Source organism: Oncorhynchus kisutch, linkage group LG26 (genome assembly GCF_002021735.2).
Source record: "Oncorhynchus kisutch isolate 150728-3 linkage group LG26, Okis_V2, whole genome shotgun sequence".
Taxonomy (NCBI): Eukaryota; Metazoa; Chordata; class Actinopteri; order Salmoniformes; family Salmonidae; genus Oncorhynchus; species Oncorhynchus kisutch.
Window position 1 is genome coordinate 11,168,336 of NC_034199.2, and position 16,596 is coordinate 11,184,931.

Sequence of the window (16,596 nt, forward strand, 5' to 3'; positions counted from 1 at the left end):
CCTCTACTCTCTGTCCTCTCTCTCTCTCTCTCCTCTATATCCCCCTACTCTCTGTCCCCTCTCTCCTCTATATCCCCCTACTCTCTGTCCTCTCTCTCTCTCTCTCCTCTATATCCCCCTACTCTGTCATCTCTGTCTCTCTCTCTCTCCTCTATATCCTCATACTCTCTGTCCTCTCTCTCTCTCTCTCCTCTATATCCCCCTACTCTCTGTCCCCTCTCTCCTCTATATCCCCCTACTCTCTGTCCTCTCTCTCTCTCTCTCCTCTATATCCCCCTACTCTGTCATCTCTGTCTCTCTCTCTCTCCTCTATATCCCCCTACTCTCTGTCCTCTCTCTCTGTCCTCTATATCCCCCTACTCTCTGTCCTCTCTCTCTCTCTCTCCTCTATATCCCCCTACTCTGTCATCTCTGTCTCACTCTCTCTCCTCTATATCCCCCTACTCTCTGTCCTCTCTCTCTGTCCTCTATATCCCCCTACTCTCTGTCCTCTCTCCTCTATATCCCCCTACTCTCTGTCCTCTCTCCTCTATATCCCCCTACTCTCTGTCCTCTCTCTCTCTCTCTCCTCTATATCCCCCTACTCTGTCATCTCTGTCTCTCTCTCTCCTCTATATCCCCCTACTCTCTGTCCTCTCTCTCTGTCCTCTATATCCCCCTACTCTCTGTCCTCTCTCTCTCTCCTCTATATCCCCCTACTCTCTGTCCTCTCTCCTCTATATCCCCCTACTCTCTGTCCCCTCTCTCCTCTATATCCCCCTACTCTGTCATCTCTGTCTCTCTCTCTCCTCTATATCCCCCTACTCTCTGTCTTCTCTCTCCATCCTCTATATCCCCCTACTCTCTGTCCTCTCTCCTCTATATCCCCCTACTCTCTGTCCCCTCTCTCCTCTATATCCCCCTACTCTCTGTCCTCTCTCTCTCTCTCTCCTCTATATCCCCCTACTCTGTCATCTCTGTCTCTCTCTCTCTCTCCTCTATATCCCCCTACTCTCTGTCCTCTCTCTCTGTCCTCTATATCCCCCTACTCTCTGTCCTCTCTCTCTCTCTCTCCTCTATATCCCCCTACTCTGTCATCTCTGTCTCACTCTCTCTCCTCTATATCCCCCTACTCTCTGTCCTCTCTCTCTGTCCTCTATATCCCCCTACTCTCTGTCCTCTCTCCTCTATATCCCCCTACTCTCTGTCCTCTCTCCTCTATATCCCCCTACTCTCTGTCCTCTCTCTCTCTCTCTCCTCTATATCCCCCTACTCTGTCATCTCTGTCTCTCTCTCTCCTCTATATCCCCCTACTCTCTGTCCTCTCTCTCTGTCCTCTATATCCCCCTACTCTCTGTCCTCTCTCTCTCTCCTCTATATCCCCCTACTCTCTGTCCTCTCTCCTCTATATCCCCCTACTCTCTGTCCCCTCTCTCCTCTATATCCCCCTACTCTGTCATCTCTGTCTCTCTCTCTCCTCTATATCCCCCTACTTTCTGTCCTCTCTCTCCATCCTCTATATCCCCCTACTCTCTGTCCTCTCTCTCTGTCCTCTATATCCCCCTACTCTCTGTCCTCTCTCCTCTATATCCCCCTACTCTCTGTCCCCTCTCTCCTCTGCTCTCTCTGGATCTGCGCTGGTAGAACAGCTGGTAGTACTTAGTGAGGAGTGGGGTGTGTATGTGTGTACGTGACTGTGTATGTGTGTGGGCGGGGGGTGTCAAGGAGTCTGCGCAGTAGCCCTCGCACTTGCTCTGATTTCCACACAATGGGTCTCCTCCCTAATACAATTACACTCTGTTTCTCATCTCCACATGGGCCAAACACACACACCACCTCCACCCAGCCCAGTACTACGAGCCCAGAGAAGCCCTGGCAATGGGAACGTCCCTGTACTGCTCTCTCTCGCTCTCTGTGTTTATAACACTTGAGTCTAGCTCTGTTTGTTTCCTCCCTGATAGACACAGGGTACATCCCAAACTGCGCTCTATTCCCTACACTATGCACTATGGGCACAGCATGGAACGGGAAGGCAAGGCCACAGCCAAACTGGGTGGATATGGATACTGGGAGCCTCCTCCTCGGTCTATGTCATTGGTGATGCAATGATTTCACTCTCTGTCATCATTGAGATTTCTTCCTCTGAACTAGTAGTGAGCAACATTGGTTCTTCTGGCCGTTGATTATGAATGCCTGCTAGCGAGCCCCGTCGCTCACGCTTGTGCCTTTTCTATTCCTCCTCCTCCTCACAGTTGTGGCGCAACAGGCCGCAGGGCTTTTGTTTGGAGAGAGAGAGAGGGAGAGAGAGAGAGAGAGAGAGAGTATATTCACATGCAGGTCAGGTCATACACTTCGGTCCCCTGAGCGTTTTCTCCCGGCGGTAAAACCACGGTAACAGCACACAGGACAAGAATGGATCTACGGTCGGTGTGTGCAAAGGGCCCGGCAGCTCAAATACAAGCCAGGACCAATTTAATGAGTTGAATATACCCGCGTCCCAAATGGCACCTTATTGCCTATAATAGTGCCTACTTTTGACCAGGGCCCATTAAAAAAAACGAGTGTACTACATAGGGAATAGAGTGCCATTTGGAATGCGCAGAATATTCTATTGTCCCATAAGGAGGAACTCTTTTCTGGAGAACCAGGGAATGTATTGGAAGTTCCCAGATTTGTGCAGCCCTATTCAAGACATGGAAACACACACATTCTCTTCAGGACATTTCCCTTTCGGGAATGGCAGCGGTGGTGTCTGTTGTCTGATTTAGGATTTATAACCTGCCCGACCAGAGTGATGAAACGTTAATAATAATTCCCTTTCTTTGCCCCCAGAAATTCCGACGGAGAGTGCAGGAGTCCACCCAAGTCCTGAGAGAACTGGAAATTTCGTTAAGGACAAATCACATAGGGTGGGTGGCAATTGATATGTGTGTGTGGATGTGAAAGTGTTGTCTGCGTCCCAAATGGCACCCTATTCCCTGTGGGCCTGTTGAAATGGTGTGCGCTATAAAGGGAATGCCATTTGGGACGCATGCCAGGTCAGCTGTGGTCCCAGGGAGTAATGAAGCCGGGGTGCATGCTGGGAGCTATAGTCGGGATGAGGCAAGATAAGGGACAGCAGGATGCAGCGGGGCTGATGGGACGGGGCAAGGTCACCGGTGACACGGTAGGCAACACTGGCAGACAGTTGTGTGGGACAGGAAGACACGGGCCTGCGTCCCAAAGGGCACCCTATTCCCTACCTGGGTCCTGGTCAAAAGTAGGGCACTACATAGAGAAAAGTGTGACATTTGGGACTCTGTCGCAGAAAGGGGACCAGACAGCCACAGTTCTGTACCATCAACACACAGACTCCAGCTAGTCAGGCACTATAACACAACAACGGTTACAGGATCTCAGGGTCCCAACAACACCAACGCACTCACTCAACTCACTCACTCACCCACTCACTCACTCACATACATACACACACTGAACCACAAAGCCGTGTCACGTTGGAGGAAGTCTGTCTCCCAAAACAAAGCCAGGAGGGGGGGCATTGTTTACGTGGATTATCTCGTGCCTTGTTTTAGTGACCTTATGTCGCTAAGCTAGATTACATTAATAATCAACCTAATCTAGATTAGATAATGAAGCATTATCTTTTCCCAGAGAGAGACTGAGGGAGTGGGAGGGAGGGCGGCGGTTATAAAGAAGGGGGGGGGGGCAGAAACCAGAAGAAATCAGTGTGATGACCAGTAGGCTACATAACAATCAGTCCTTTTCAGAGAAGACACGTCTTGCGTCTACTGATAGTGGAGATAGCGTTTTTCTCAGTAAGCACTGAGTACAACACAGCCTTTCAATTGTTTTCACCTCGTTCAATTGTTGACAAGTTACATTGTCATATTCTGAATCAAACTGTTGCTGCTGTGGTCACGACTCGTGACTACCGTGCGTGCCTGTTTAAAGTCAGGTCACACCCCTCCACACCTTCGACGCATCCCAAATGGCACCCTATTCCCTTTACAGTACATTACTATTAAGGGCCCCCATGCCCTTTAAATTATCCCTTTTTTATTAGCAACACAAGTCAGAATGCAGCCACGCCATAGTCAGACTGAGGGGCCCAGTTCATTAGGGCGCAGTTCTGCTTAAAGCACTCCGTGTTTCAATCCGTTTTTTCGTCCCTTCAGTGCCTAATGAATGGGACCCTGCTCTCAGACGAGCACGTCCCTTGTTAGTGATCGTCACAGTACTTCTAAAGGCCTGGCTGTGTGTCACGCTCGGTGCAATCACCGCGCAATCACAGCCCGTTAAAGTAATTGGCCCCGTAAATAGACACGATGCTGGTGGAGTCGCTAATAAAGAAAGTGTTAGAAAGAGTGTGAGTGAGTGAGTCCTTAGAGAGAGAGAGAGAGAGACTGTCTTTCGTCAAACATGCTGTATTGTCTCTCAAAAAGACGGCTCTGGTTTCCGTCGCTGTCGAGTGCAGATGAAAGCTCCAGCATGCTGAATAGGTGGCCCACTTTTACACTGGTGGCGGTTAGAAAGGTAGAAATGGTCTTTTGATCATTGTCAAGGCCTTCCCTGGCAGAGAGGAGAAGAGAGGGGGAGCTGCCTATGTGTCTTTATATATGTGTGCGTGTTGCCGTATTCCACGGCATCACCAAGGCTTTGAAGTCCCCCAACCGGCTCATCGCTATTCCTCCCAGTGACTGATGGGAAGAGAGTGAGAGAAATGTGGGGGAAATCTAAAATCTCGCTCTTTCTCTCCCCCCCCCTCCTCCTCCCAGGACTTATTTCAAGCTTTTTATTCTAGCTAGATCACGTTTCAGACCCTTAGCACTTAGACGTGTATCTCAACGATAAAATGGCTGAATCTCAGACAGTTCTGTGTGTGTGATTGTTTGTCGTGTGTCTCACACTGTGGGCCCACGTACTGTTTGTGTGAGCCGAGTGTTGTTCTTGGACTAACACCGGCTGTTATTTCTCCTTCTAGGTGGGTGAGAGAATTCCTCAACGACGAAAACAAAGGCCTGGATGTGTTGGTGGAGTATCTTTCTTTTGCGCAGTACGCTGTCACGTAAGTCCCCCTTCGCTCTGTTCACCCTATAGATGGACCTCGTCTCGCGCAGGCCCAGACAATGAGCACAATGGCCCTTTTCTGCCTAATCAGTGATGCATTTCCTCGACCAATGCTGCTACTGCTGCCTCGTTCTCAGAAACACCCGAGTCACTGGTCGAATGTGGTGACCGAACGGTTCCTGGGACCACTGGCTGCATCCCATTCACTATATAGCGCACTACTTTTGACCAGAGCCCTATGGGACACCCAATGGGCCCCGGTCAAAAAGTAGTGCACTACGTAGGGGAATAGTGGTGACATTTGGGACGTAGACATTTTGCTCTGTTTGGCTTGTAGATTCAGTTACATTTGAAATGTACGTTCGGACCCTATGTTACTAGTCTGTCCAACGAGTATCAAATGGCTATCCCATCAATGAGTGTTGACCTTGATTCGCTTGGTACAAGTTAGCCCCCTGCCTTTCCATTCGAAAATAGCCACGTCTATTTGGGAATTATTGCCCTGCTGAAATCTGAAATAAGAGTATCTCCATAATGTTGCACTTATGCAGAATTTGTATACCCTTCTACCTACTGATAGTGCGTGAAAAAGACTAGGCTTGTGTCCCAAATGGCACTCGATACCCTATGTAGTGCACTACTTTTACTACCTATGGGCCCTGGTCAAGACTAGTACACTTAAAAGTGAATAAGTTTGCATTTGGGACACGGTCTTCGTCGGACTGTGATCAGAGAGTACAGTGATGTATTACGATCTCTTAAGTCTCCTGTCCTGCGTGTTCCCCCTCTCCAGGTTTGATGGCGACAGCGCAGAGAACAACCCGGAGAAGTCGGTGGATAAGCCCTGGAGCAGATCCATAGAGGACCTGCACGGGGGGAGTAACTTCCCGTCCCCCGTCAACGGGAACAGCATCTCCCGCGCCGGGAGACACTCCACGCTACGGTAAACCACACGCCTCAATACTGTACCTAGGCTTGAAAAAAATGTGGATAACATATTTTTTTTTTTTAAAGAACCCCCAGATTTTCTAGGTATCCCAGTTTGACGTTTCCTAGAATCAAGAGGGAATACGCATGACATCCGGAGTCCTCCAACCTTGATTTCTGGCAAAAGCTGGGTTTTTTTTAGGAAAGTTGCCGGACTCTAACCATACATTACAGGCTAGAAGCTACTATAAGGCTACACCACAATGATAACGTAGTCAAGAGTTCTGTATTTAAAACTTGATATGTGTGTGGTATCTACAAGGAATGGTTTGTTATAGTTCCCTAATTTGATGCTTCATTCACGTGGTTGTCACGAACTGGCGCGAAGTCCGTAACAAAAAGGGAGACAATGTGGAGATAAGGAATAACAGAAATATATTTATTAACTGAAGTAACATAAATACAATTAACAATGGTGTGTGTCGTCGGTAATCAGTAGTGTAAGTGAGTGGTTCCGTGCATGAATGCGATCATGAGGGGTGTTGAAAGGTGCCAAAGCAAACAAACAAAACAACCACAAAAATGCCACAAGCAAAAATCTATCGGTGTGTCTGCATGGAGAGAGTCTCCTCAATGAATGGGGAAGAGGTGTATTTATCCCGGGACACACCCGAGCCCAGGTGTGTCCCATTTCGCTGACGACCCTCCCGCCTCCGCCCACCGACATCCTATTAAGGAAAACAAGAGCAAAGAGAGAGAACTCAGGCAGACGGAGTGGGAGGGCCGTCACATGGTTGTATTTGACGTTTCTGAAGGCGCGCACATTTCATGTGATGTCTGAAAAGGTCGTTTGTTGTGGTCATGAGGCCCTGAAGGCTTTGAATGGCTTAAACCACCTTTCAGTCTGGCACGGATTGGCAGGATAGAGGACGGGGGTGGGTTTGTTTTCCATGGATACGTTCCAAATGGCACCCTATTCCTTAGATGGTGCTTTTGCCCAGAGTAATATGGGATTCCCTATGGGTCCTGGTCAAAAAAAGGTTCACTACATAGGGAATAGGGTGCCATTTGGAACGTATCCATGGAAAACAACCCCAACCCCCCAGCCAGACTAAAACGTGTCTTAAGCCATTTAAAGCCTTCAGGGCCTCATGACCACAACAAACGACCTTTTCAGACATCACATGAAATGTTATGGATTATGATATCTCTACCACACATTGCTGACACTGGGTTTTTCATAGCTACTGAACAAGCCGGAAATCCCCATTTTCTAACAATATCTTTTCCACAGGAATTTTACAAATATGATATGTTTATGTGATGAATATGATATGAATGATACACATTTTTTATAATTTGGCCAACATTGAAATTGTCCCCCTGCTGACGTTATTATACCAGGTTCATCCAATTCTGCCTATTTCTGACTGCGTGTGTTAATCCCTGCTGTTGTTTCAATGATGTGCCAGGGTGTTATTCCCATTGACTTCTCACATAGACGGCTAATCCTTCTGTCTGACTGTGGTAACGTTGCACAAAGGAAACCATTCGCACCATGTTGCACATGTCTTCTCAATCCCAACCAGAGGCGGCTGGTGGGAGGAGCTATAGGAGGACGGGCTCATTGTAATTGTCACGGGATTCTTCTGGTGAAGGAAAGGCGGACCAAGACGCGGCGTGGTTTGTGTTCATCTTGATATTTAATTAAAGAAAGTACTGAACACTGAATACAAAAAACAATAAACAATTAACGACCGTGAAGCTAAATGAGAACTGTGATGACACAAGCAATCAACATAGACAATCACCCACAAACAAACAGTGCAACCCAGGCTACCTAAGTATGATTCTCAATCAGAGACAACTAATGACACCTGCCTCTGATTGAGAACCATACTAGGCCGAAACATACAAATCCCCAAATCATAGAAAAACAAACATAGACTGCCCACCCAACTCACGCCCTGACCATACTAAATAAATACAAAACAAAGGAAATAAAGGTCAGAACGTGACAGTAATGGCTGGAATGGAGTCGATGGAACAGTATCAAACATTCATTCTATTTATTCCATTCTAGTCGTTACAATGAGCCCGTCCTCCTGTAGTTCCCCCCCACCAGCCTCCGCTGATCCCAACACTATTCTAATTCACATATGGTGGATTAAGCTACATTAATTTTCAATTCATCTCAACTCACGACTCATGAGCTTCTTCTGGTAGGCTAGTGTGTGTGTCCCAAATGACACCCTGTTCCCTGTATGGTGCAAAACTTTGATAAGTAATAGGGTGCCATTTGGGATGCATCCAGTGTGTCAGTGTGCTGGCACGTATGTACAAGGGACTGTGGGGCTACAGTGTTAATACTCCTGTCTGTCCAAGTTTAGATCAAATGGAAGATCCTATAGGAGACTGAGGCTATGTATGCGTCCCAAATGGCACCCTATTACCTATATAGTGCACTACTTCTGTAGTAGTGCACTAGGGTGCCATTTAATTGAAAGTATTCATACCCCTTCCCCTTTTCCACATTTTGTTACGTTACAGCCTTATACTAAAATGTATTAAATAATGTTTTTTCCTCGTCAATCTAAACACAATATCCCATGACAGTGAAAACATGTTTCTAGACATTTTAGCAGATACCTTATTTACATAAGAATTCAGACCCTTTGCTATGAGACTTGAAATTGAGCTCAGGTGCATCCTGTTTCCATTGATCATCCTTGAGATGTTTCTACAACTTGATTGGAGTCCACCTGCGATAAACTCAATTGATTGGACATGATTTGGAAAGGCACAAACCTGTCTATATAAGGTACCACTGTTGACAGTGCGTGTCAGAAAAAAACAAACCATGAGGTCGAAGGAAATATCCGTAGAGCTCAGAGACAAGGTTGTGTCAAGGCACAGATCTGGGGAAGGGTACCAAAACATTTCTGGAGCATTGAAGGTCCCCAAGAACACAGTGGCCTCCATCATTCTTAAATGGAAGAAATTTGGAACCACAAAGACTCTTCCAAGAGCTGGCCGCCCGGCCAAAATGAGCAAGGGCCTTGGGTCCTTGGTCACCTCTCTGACCAATGGTCACTCTGACAGAGCTCCAGAGTTCCTCTGTGGAGATGGGAGAAACTTCCAGAAGGACAACCATATCTGCAGCACTCCACCAATCAGGCCTTTATGGTAGAGTGGCCAGATGGAAACCACTACTCAGTAAAAGGCACATGACAGCCTGCTTGGAGTTTCCCAAGAGGTACCTAAAGGACTGAGAACATGATAAACAAGTTTATCTCGTCTGATGACACCAAGATTGAACTCTTTGGCCTGAATGCCAAGCGTCACATCCTGAGGAAACCAGGCACCATCCCTACGGTGAAGCATGGTGGTGGCAGCATCATGCTGTAGGGGATGTTTTTCAGCAGCAGGGACTGGGAGACTAGTCAGGATCAAGGGAAAGATGAATGGAGCAAAGTACAGAGAGTTCCTTGATTAAAACCTGCTCCAGAGCTCTCAGGACCTCAGACTGGGGTGAAGGTTCACCTTCCAACAGGACAACAACCTTAAACACAGCCAAGACAACGCAGGAGTGGCTTCGTGACAAGTCTCTGAATATCCTTGAGTGGCCCAGCCAGACCCCGGACTTGAACCCGATGAAACATCTCTGGAGAGACCTGAAAATAGCTGTGCATCGATGCTTCCCATCCAACCTGACAGAGTTTGAGAGAATTTGCATTGAAGAACGGGAGAAACTCCCCAAATACAGGTGTGTCAAGCTTGTAGCGTCATACCCAAGAAGACTTGAAGCTGTAATCGCTGCCAACGGTGCTTCAACAGAGTACTGATTAAATGGTCTGAATACTTATGTAAATGTGATATTTCTGTTCATTTTATTTGATTAATTTGCAAGAAAAGAAAAACAAATCTACAAACCTGTTTTGGCTTTGTCATTATGGTGTATTGTGTGTAGATTGATGAGGGGGAAAAAACTATGTGCTGTATGTGAATGTGAGCTGTATGAAGGTGACAGTGACAGCTGTGATGTTGACTGATGTTCTGTCCTGGCCTTTGTCCTCTAGTCTCCTGCTCTGTGCTCCACTCTTCAGCAGCAGCAGGCAGGTCTACTTGAGGTGTCGCTCATGGTGCTGTCTGATAGATGTAGATGCCCGCAGCACCCCCCCCCCCCCCCACCCACCTCAACCCCCCCTGGCTCCCCTACCTACCTACCTACCTACCTGCCACTCACACACACACACACCAGGGTTTCCGTGAGGAAAATTTTGGCGCCGAACAACCGTGACTGGCAAGATTTGAATTTACCGGATATTTGAGAAATGTACCGGGTGTCCATTTGCATTGTGTGCGTAACACATTATGGCGTCCACCCACGGTGCTCAAAATCACCTTTAGATTGTCATTCATCACCTTTAGATTGTCATTCATCACCTTTAGATTGTCATTCATCTTAACGGAATAGGAATTAGCCTGTAAAGTTGTAATAAAATAGAATGACGCTCTTAAACCAAAATGACCGGTTTTATTGAAAAGCATAGCATTGCCCGTTGCGTCTTCAGGGTAGCCTAGTGGTTAGAGCGTTGGACTAGTAACCGAAAGGTTGCAAGTTCGAATCCCCGAGCTGACAAGGTACAAATCTGTCGTTCTGCCCCTGAACAGGCAGTTAACCCACTGTTCCTAGGCCGTCATTGAAAATAAGAATTTGTTCTTAACTGACTTGCCTAGTAAAATAAAGGTAAAATAAAAAATAAAAATCCCTTCTATATATCTTGAATGAATATCGTAATATAAATAAATACCAACATGAGCCGAGAAGAACTAGTCTCCGACACGACTTCAAAATATAATATTTGTATAATGTAATTTGCCAACGACCTGTCCTATAGGCTATTTGTATAAAATGTGTAATTAATGAATAACAGAACACAGCTGTTTTCAAATACAATCAAGGCCTCTCTGATTTAATTTAGCAGCAGGTTAGGAGAATTAGCATAGCAGGTTAGGAAAAGGGTTAGGGTTAGCAAAAAGAAAAATTGATACTGAACAAAATTATAAACGCGACATGCAACAATTTCAAAGATTTTACTCAGATTTATTGAAATATATTCATTAGGCCCTAATGTATGGCGTGGATCAGAAACGAGTCAGTATCTGGTGTGAGCACAATTTTGCCTCATGCAGCACGACACATCTCCTTCAGATAGAGTTGATCAGGCTGTTTATTGTGGCCTGTGGAATGTTGTCCCACTCCTCTTCAATGGCTGTGCAACATTGCTAGATATTGGCGGGAAATGGAACATGCTGTCGTACACGTCAATCCTGAGCATCCCAAACAAGCTCAATGGGTGACATGTCTGGTGAGTAGGCAGGGCATGGAAGAACTGGGATATTATGTTCTACGCAACAGCTCTGGTGGACATTCCCGCTGTCAGCATGCCAATTGCACGCTCCCTCAACTTGAGACATCTGTGCCATTGTGTTGTGTGACAAACTGCACGTTTTAAAGTGGCCTTTTATTGTCCCCCAGCACAAGGTGCACCTGAGGAATGACCATGCTGTTTAATCAGCTTCTCGATATGCCACACCTGTTTAGGTGGACGGATTATCTTGGCAAAGGAGAAATGCTCACTAATAGGGATGTAAACAAATTTGTGTATTTGAGAGAAATATACTTTTTGTGTGTATCGACAATTTCGGAGGTATTTTATTTCAACTCATAAAACATGGAACCAATATGTTGTGTTTATATTTTTGTTCAGTGTACTTTTGAAAAGCTGGATCCCGTCTAGCCATGACCGGTCCGGCCCACTCCCCATTCCCCATTCCCACCGCAATTCAGCAACACAGAGGTGGAAAGAGTACACTCTAGGCAGCCACAAAATGAAGAAATGATCATGTTGGACAATCAAATGTGATATTAATAAACCAAAAACCAAATGAGTTCAGGCTGGTTCATTGAGAGAAAGCTTAGTTTACAATGCCTCACTCTTTTTACAGTTCTATTGGATGATGTTAATAAATGTTATGTTTATTGTAATTTGAACTATCGTGGTGTCGAGACTCGTGTCGTGTGATATACGGGGCCTATTGACAACTCTGTTTCCTACTAGTGATTTGCAACATTGTAATGTGAAAAGTCTGAGACGATTTGTCCGTTTCCAAGCACAACTGAATAAGTTCAACTGAAATGCACCAATGATACACATCATTACTCTACTCTAGTCTATCAATCCATTCCAAATCTTTATACTATACATGACACGGGCGGCATATGTTGATCTGGCCTAGTGCGGCAGCAGAACTGCTAGGACTGGGCCTGACGAACACAATCATTTGCCTCTAATTTACTTGCGTTTGCGGTGGACCTTGGCCTGCTCAAAGACAGCCACTGCTTGTTGGGAAGTCAACACCTTGGAGAAGCTTGACTCACATCAGCCTCATTACTTTGTCCTTAAGAAGGCGAGATCATGAGGCTGTCTTCGTTCTGTTTTGGTGAAAGAGACACCTCTCGGGCGGGCGCACTGGAGACAGAGATAATCAACACAATCTTCACCAATGTTGCCCAGTTCACTGACTAGAAACACATCCAACTCTAATGTCCCAGCTGCTTGAGGATTTATTAGCCTATGAAGTATATTTGCCTTTGACGTTTGGAGCACATCCACTGGTATTTCCATCAATGAATAAAAAGCACTATTTTACAATGGAATTATTTTTTTCTCACAACAATTTGGACAGCAAATGTAGTTTATTTTATCGACCTTGTTAAAAATAAAAATATTGGCCAAAAGCCGGTATTTACCAGCTAACAGAAACCCTGACACACACACACACACACACACTACCTGCTTCCATTACCAAGCTGTGTCCCAGTGTGTGAAGGGGAGCGAGGGGAAGTTAGACCTATTTGTTCTGCTGCGACTAACTATTGTGCTTACTGTAGAAATTTGATTTCTGTTCCCATTTAGAGCAAATGGCTGTTTGTACTGGCATTGTTTCTGGCCCCCTCTGTATATTGCTAGTTGTTCAATTAGTAACTGGCTGTAAACCAAACCCTTCTGTACATTCTTTAGTTTCCTCCTTACACAGACTGACAAGTCAAGGTAATTAACATTAGCAATGTTAGTATTTATTCATTTTTCCGACCTACAGAAACTTAGCCTTGTTGTAACAGTTTCACCCCCTCCAAGTCAATCATTGTTGTCACTTTTCTGATGTCATATTAAGAATTCCATCTATTTTTCTGAAAACCTCACTGCACACTTGGAAGGACGCCAAGCTCTTTAAAATGCCCAAAGTGTTCTCAAGGACGATGGTATGTCTTCTGTTTTTTTCTTCCAGAGCTCCTTATTCAGGCTAGCCTACTGTAGTTTATAGTTGTGTCTGTCAACGTGTTGTTGTACTGTAGTGAGACGTGACTTAGAGTGTAAGTGCGTCCCAAATGGCACCCTGTTCCCTGTGTAGTGTACTATTCGGCCCCGGTCAAAAGGAGTACACTGTACAAGGAGTAGGCTGCCGTTCGGGACTCGGCCTTAGACTAGGTAGCTGTAGTGTTGAAATAACGTCCACGAAAGCATAGCTCGAAGCCTTTTGGCGAACTTTCATTGGGTGGAAGTTGGTACGCCACCACCAGGCCTGTCAACGCAAGCCTACCGGGCCGACATTGCAGCGGGGTGAATGACTGTCTCCTTTTACTCATAGTCAAGTCATCACACATCATTCCATCTGAATGATTAAGAAACAATGTGCTCTCCAAGTCACTGGTGGCATCCCGAATGGCACCCTATTCCCAATGTGGTGCACTATGTTTGACCAGAGCCCAGGTAAAAAAAAAAGAAGAAGAAGAAGAAAGTAGTGCACTATATAGGGAGTAGGGTGCCATTCAGGATATAGATCCTTTTTCCACTCAGATGTGTTAATCTACCTATTGTCCCCGCTGCCTGGTCGCAGGCTGAGGGCTGGAGATAGTTTTGTGTAATGAGGGGAAAGAGTACAAGAGGTTAGTTCTCGAAGAACACCGCCGTCACCTGCTGGGTGAGGCAGCGGTCCAATTCTGTCACCGTCTCGCGAAGCGAGCTCATTTACGCGAGGACACTTGTCTTTTTTCTGTCACATGCACCTAAATAGAACAAAGAGCACACATAAACACACACACAAAGACAAAGTCACGCATACACACACTTACTGTTATAGCTATTTTACATTTACTACATGCAGACGTCATAACTGCTAGCTGAATAGCTCACATTGATGTAACCAGTGAGACGTGCCTGACCATGAAGACCTATCATCTACTGTGGTTTGCTAGGTTGTTTAGACAACACACTCTACCAATGCCGTGACTGAAGACTTGGCCCTAAGGCATCGGTGCAAACATGAGTCAGTGTTTGTGTGCATCGGTAGCCTCAAGGAACCTTTTCCCAGAACCATTGCTAGTAGTTAGAGCCTTGTGACAGCGCTGAAAATATCACGTCTTATGTCCCTGGCTGGACGGAGCTGATCTGGGCTGTACTGGGCCGTGTTCAGTTGCACACACACACACACACTTGAACAAACACACCCACTCTCCTTTCATTGTGAGAAAGGCGTCAGCGGGAAAGGCTCCCCTCTTTGCCCTTTTATCTCCACAAAGCCGGGCCTGGTCGCCGCCATGCATGCAAATGACTTGCTGCCGTTGTACTAGCTGCAAGTGATATCTTTGTGCAGAGTTAGTTCAATTCCCCTTTGGCCTCTTGAGTAAGGCAGTAGATTACACAACTCTTTGTCCTTCTAACGAGTTTAATTTCTGCAGTTCACAGATGACATGTTTTCCTGTTCACCAAGCGCTGCTTCTTTGTTTGTATCAATTCAGACTAATGGTGCAAACTGTGAAAACTCTCCTGTGTCCGTATGTTTCAGTTGCAACACGTTGCCGAGCCGGAGAACTCTGAAGAACTCCCGGCTGGTCTGTAAGAAGGACGACGTTCACGTCTGCATCATGTGCCTGCGAGCCATCATGAACTACCAGGTGAGAGTCTCTCTCTCTCTCTCTCCAGCCCCCATGCTCACCCAATACATAGGCTGCCTCCTAAATGGCACCCTATTCCCTATTTGGTGCACTACTTTTGACCAGGGCCCATTGGTAAATTCAATTGATTGGACATGATTTGGAAAGGCACAGACCTGTCTATATAATGTCCCACAGTTGACGGTGCATGTCAGAACAAAAACCAAGCCATGAGGTCAAAGGAATTGTCCGTAGAGCTCCGATACAGGATTGTGTTGAGACACAGATCTGGGGAAGGGTACCAAACATTTCTGGAGCATTCAAGGTCCCCAAGAACACAGTGGCCTCCATCATTCTAATATTGAAGAAGTTTGGAACCACTAAGACTTTTCCTAGAGCTGGCTGAGTGGACAAACTGATCAATCGGGGGAGAAGGGCCTTGATCAGGTGACCAAGAACCCAATGGTCACTCTGACAGAGCTCCCACCTCCTCTATGGAGATGGGATAACCCCTTCCAGAGGGACAAGCATCTCTGCAGCACTCCACAAATCAGGCCTTTATGGTAGAGTGGCCAGGCAGAAGCCACTCCTCAGTAAAAGGCGCATGACAGTTTACTTGGATTTTGCCAATAGGCACCTAAAAGGACTCTGACTGTGAGAAACAAGATTTTCTGGTCTGATGAAACCAAGAATAAACTCTTGGCCTGAATGCCAAGCGTCATTATCTGGGGGAAACCAGGCACCAACCACGACAATGCAGGAGTGGCTTCTGGACAAGTCTCTGAATGTGGACTTGAACCCGATTGAACATCTGCACATTACGACCTGTTTGAGAGGAACTGCAGGGAAGAATGAGAGAAACTCCCCAAATACAGGTGTGCCAAGCTTGTAGCATCATACCCAAGAAGACTTGAGGCTGTAATCGCTCCCAAAGGTGCTTCAACAAAGTACTGAGTCTGAATACTTATGTAAATGAGATTTCATTATTATCTTCTTTTTTTTTTTACATGTGCCAAAATGTATAAAAACCTGTTTTTGCTTTGTCATTATGGGGTGTTGTGTGTAGATTGATGAGGGGGGAAAACAATTTAATACATTTTAGAATAAGGCTGTAACATAAGAAAATGCAGAAAAAGACACACACCTTCATCTATCCTCAGACAAATTGTATTTGTCGTCTGCCATGTTTTCCGCGACAGATCATTTCTCAAGTTTCCCTTCATTATGTAAACGGGTCACTCCCTGTTTATTAACGAGCTGTCTTTCTTTTTTCTCTCCCCCTCTCTCTCTCTCTCTCCCTCTATCTATTTTTGATGGCCCAGTACGGCTTCAACATGGTGATGTCCCACCCGCATGCTGTGAATGAAATTGCACTAAGTCTCAACAATAAGAATCCCAGGTAAAATGGACTCTTTGGGTGGATGGCCCCCAGTGCCTGGTTCTAAACAGCTCCTCTGGGTGCTTATTTTTCAAGCGTCTCCGAGGAGTAGTGCTGATCTAGGATCAGCTCTCCAGGGTCCATATATTATTGTATTTCATTATGATCTAAAAGGATTAACTGATCGTAGATCAGCACTACCTGCCTACCTTCCCTTAAGACTGCACCAGCTCTGTCAACTGCT

At 46.0% G+C, this 16,596-nt stretch overlaps 1 protein-coding gene across 2 annotated transcripts in view; it reads left to right on the top strand.

Annotated features, from left to right (window-relative positions):
* The window catches only part of LOC109871351 (formin-like protein 2), a 91,080-nt gene that overhangs the window by 50,314 nt on the left and 24,170 nt on the right, over positions 1–16,596 (top strand). For both annotated transcript variants that reach the window (XM_020462200.2, XM_031805403.1), the window contains exons 4-8: positions 2,812–2,888; positions 4,961–5,044; positions 5,840–5,989; positions 14,887–14,995; positions 16,297–16,373. In XM_020462200.2, the coding sequence (XP_020317789.2) occupies positions 2,812–2,888; positions 4,961–5,044; positions 5,840–5,989; positions 14,887–14,995; positions 16,297–16,373 (497 nt within the window). The remainder of the gene's footprint in view (positions 1–2,811; positions 2,889–4,960; positions 5,045–5,839; positions 5,990–14,886; positions 14,996–16,296; positions 16,374–16,596) is intronic.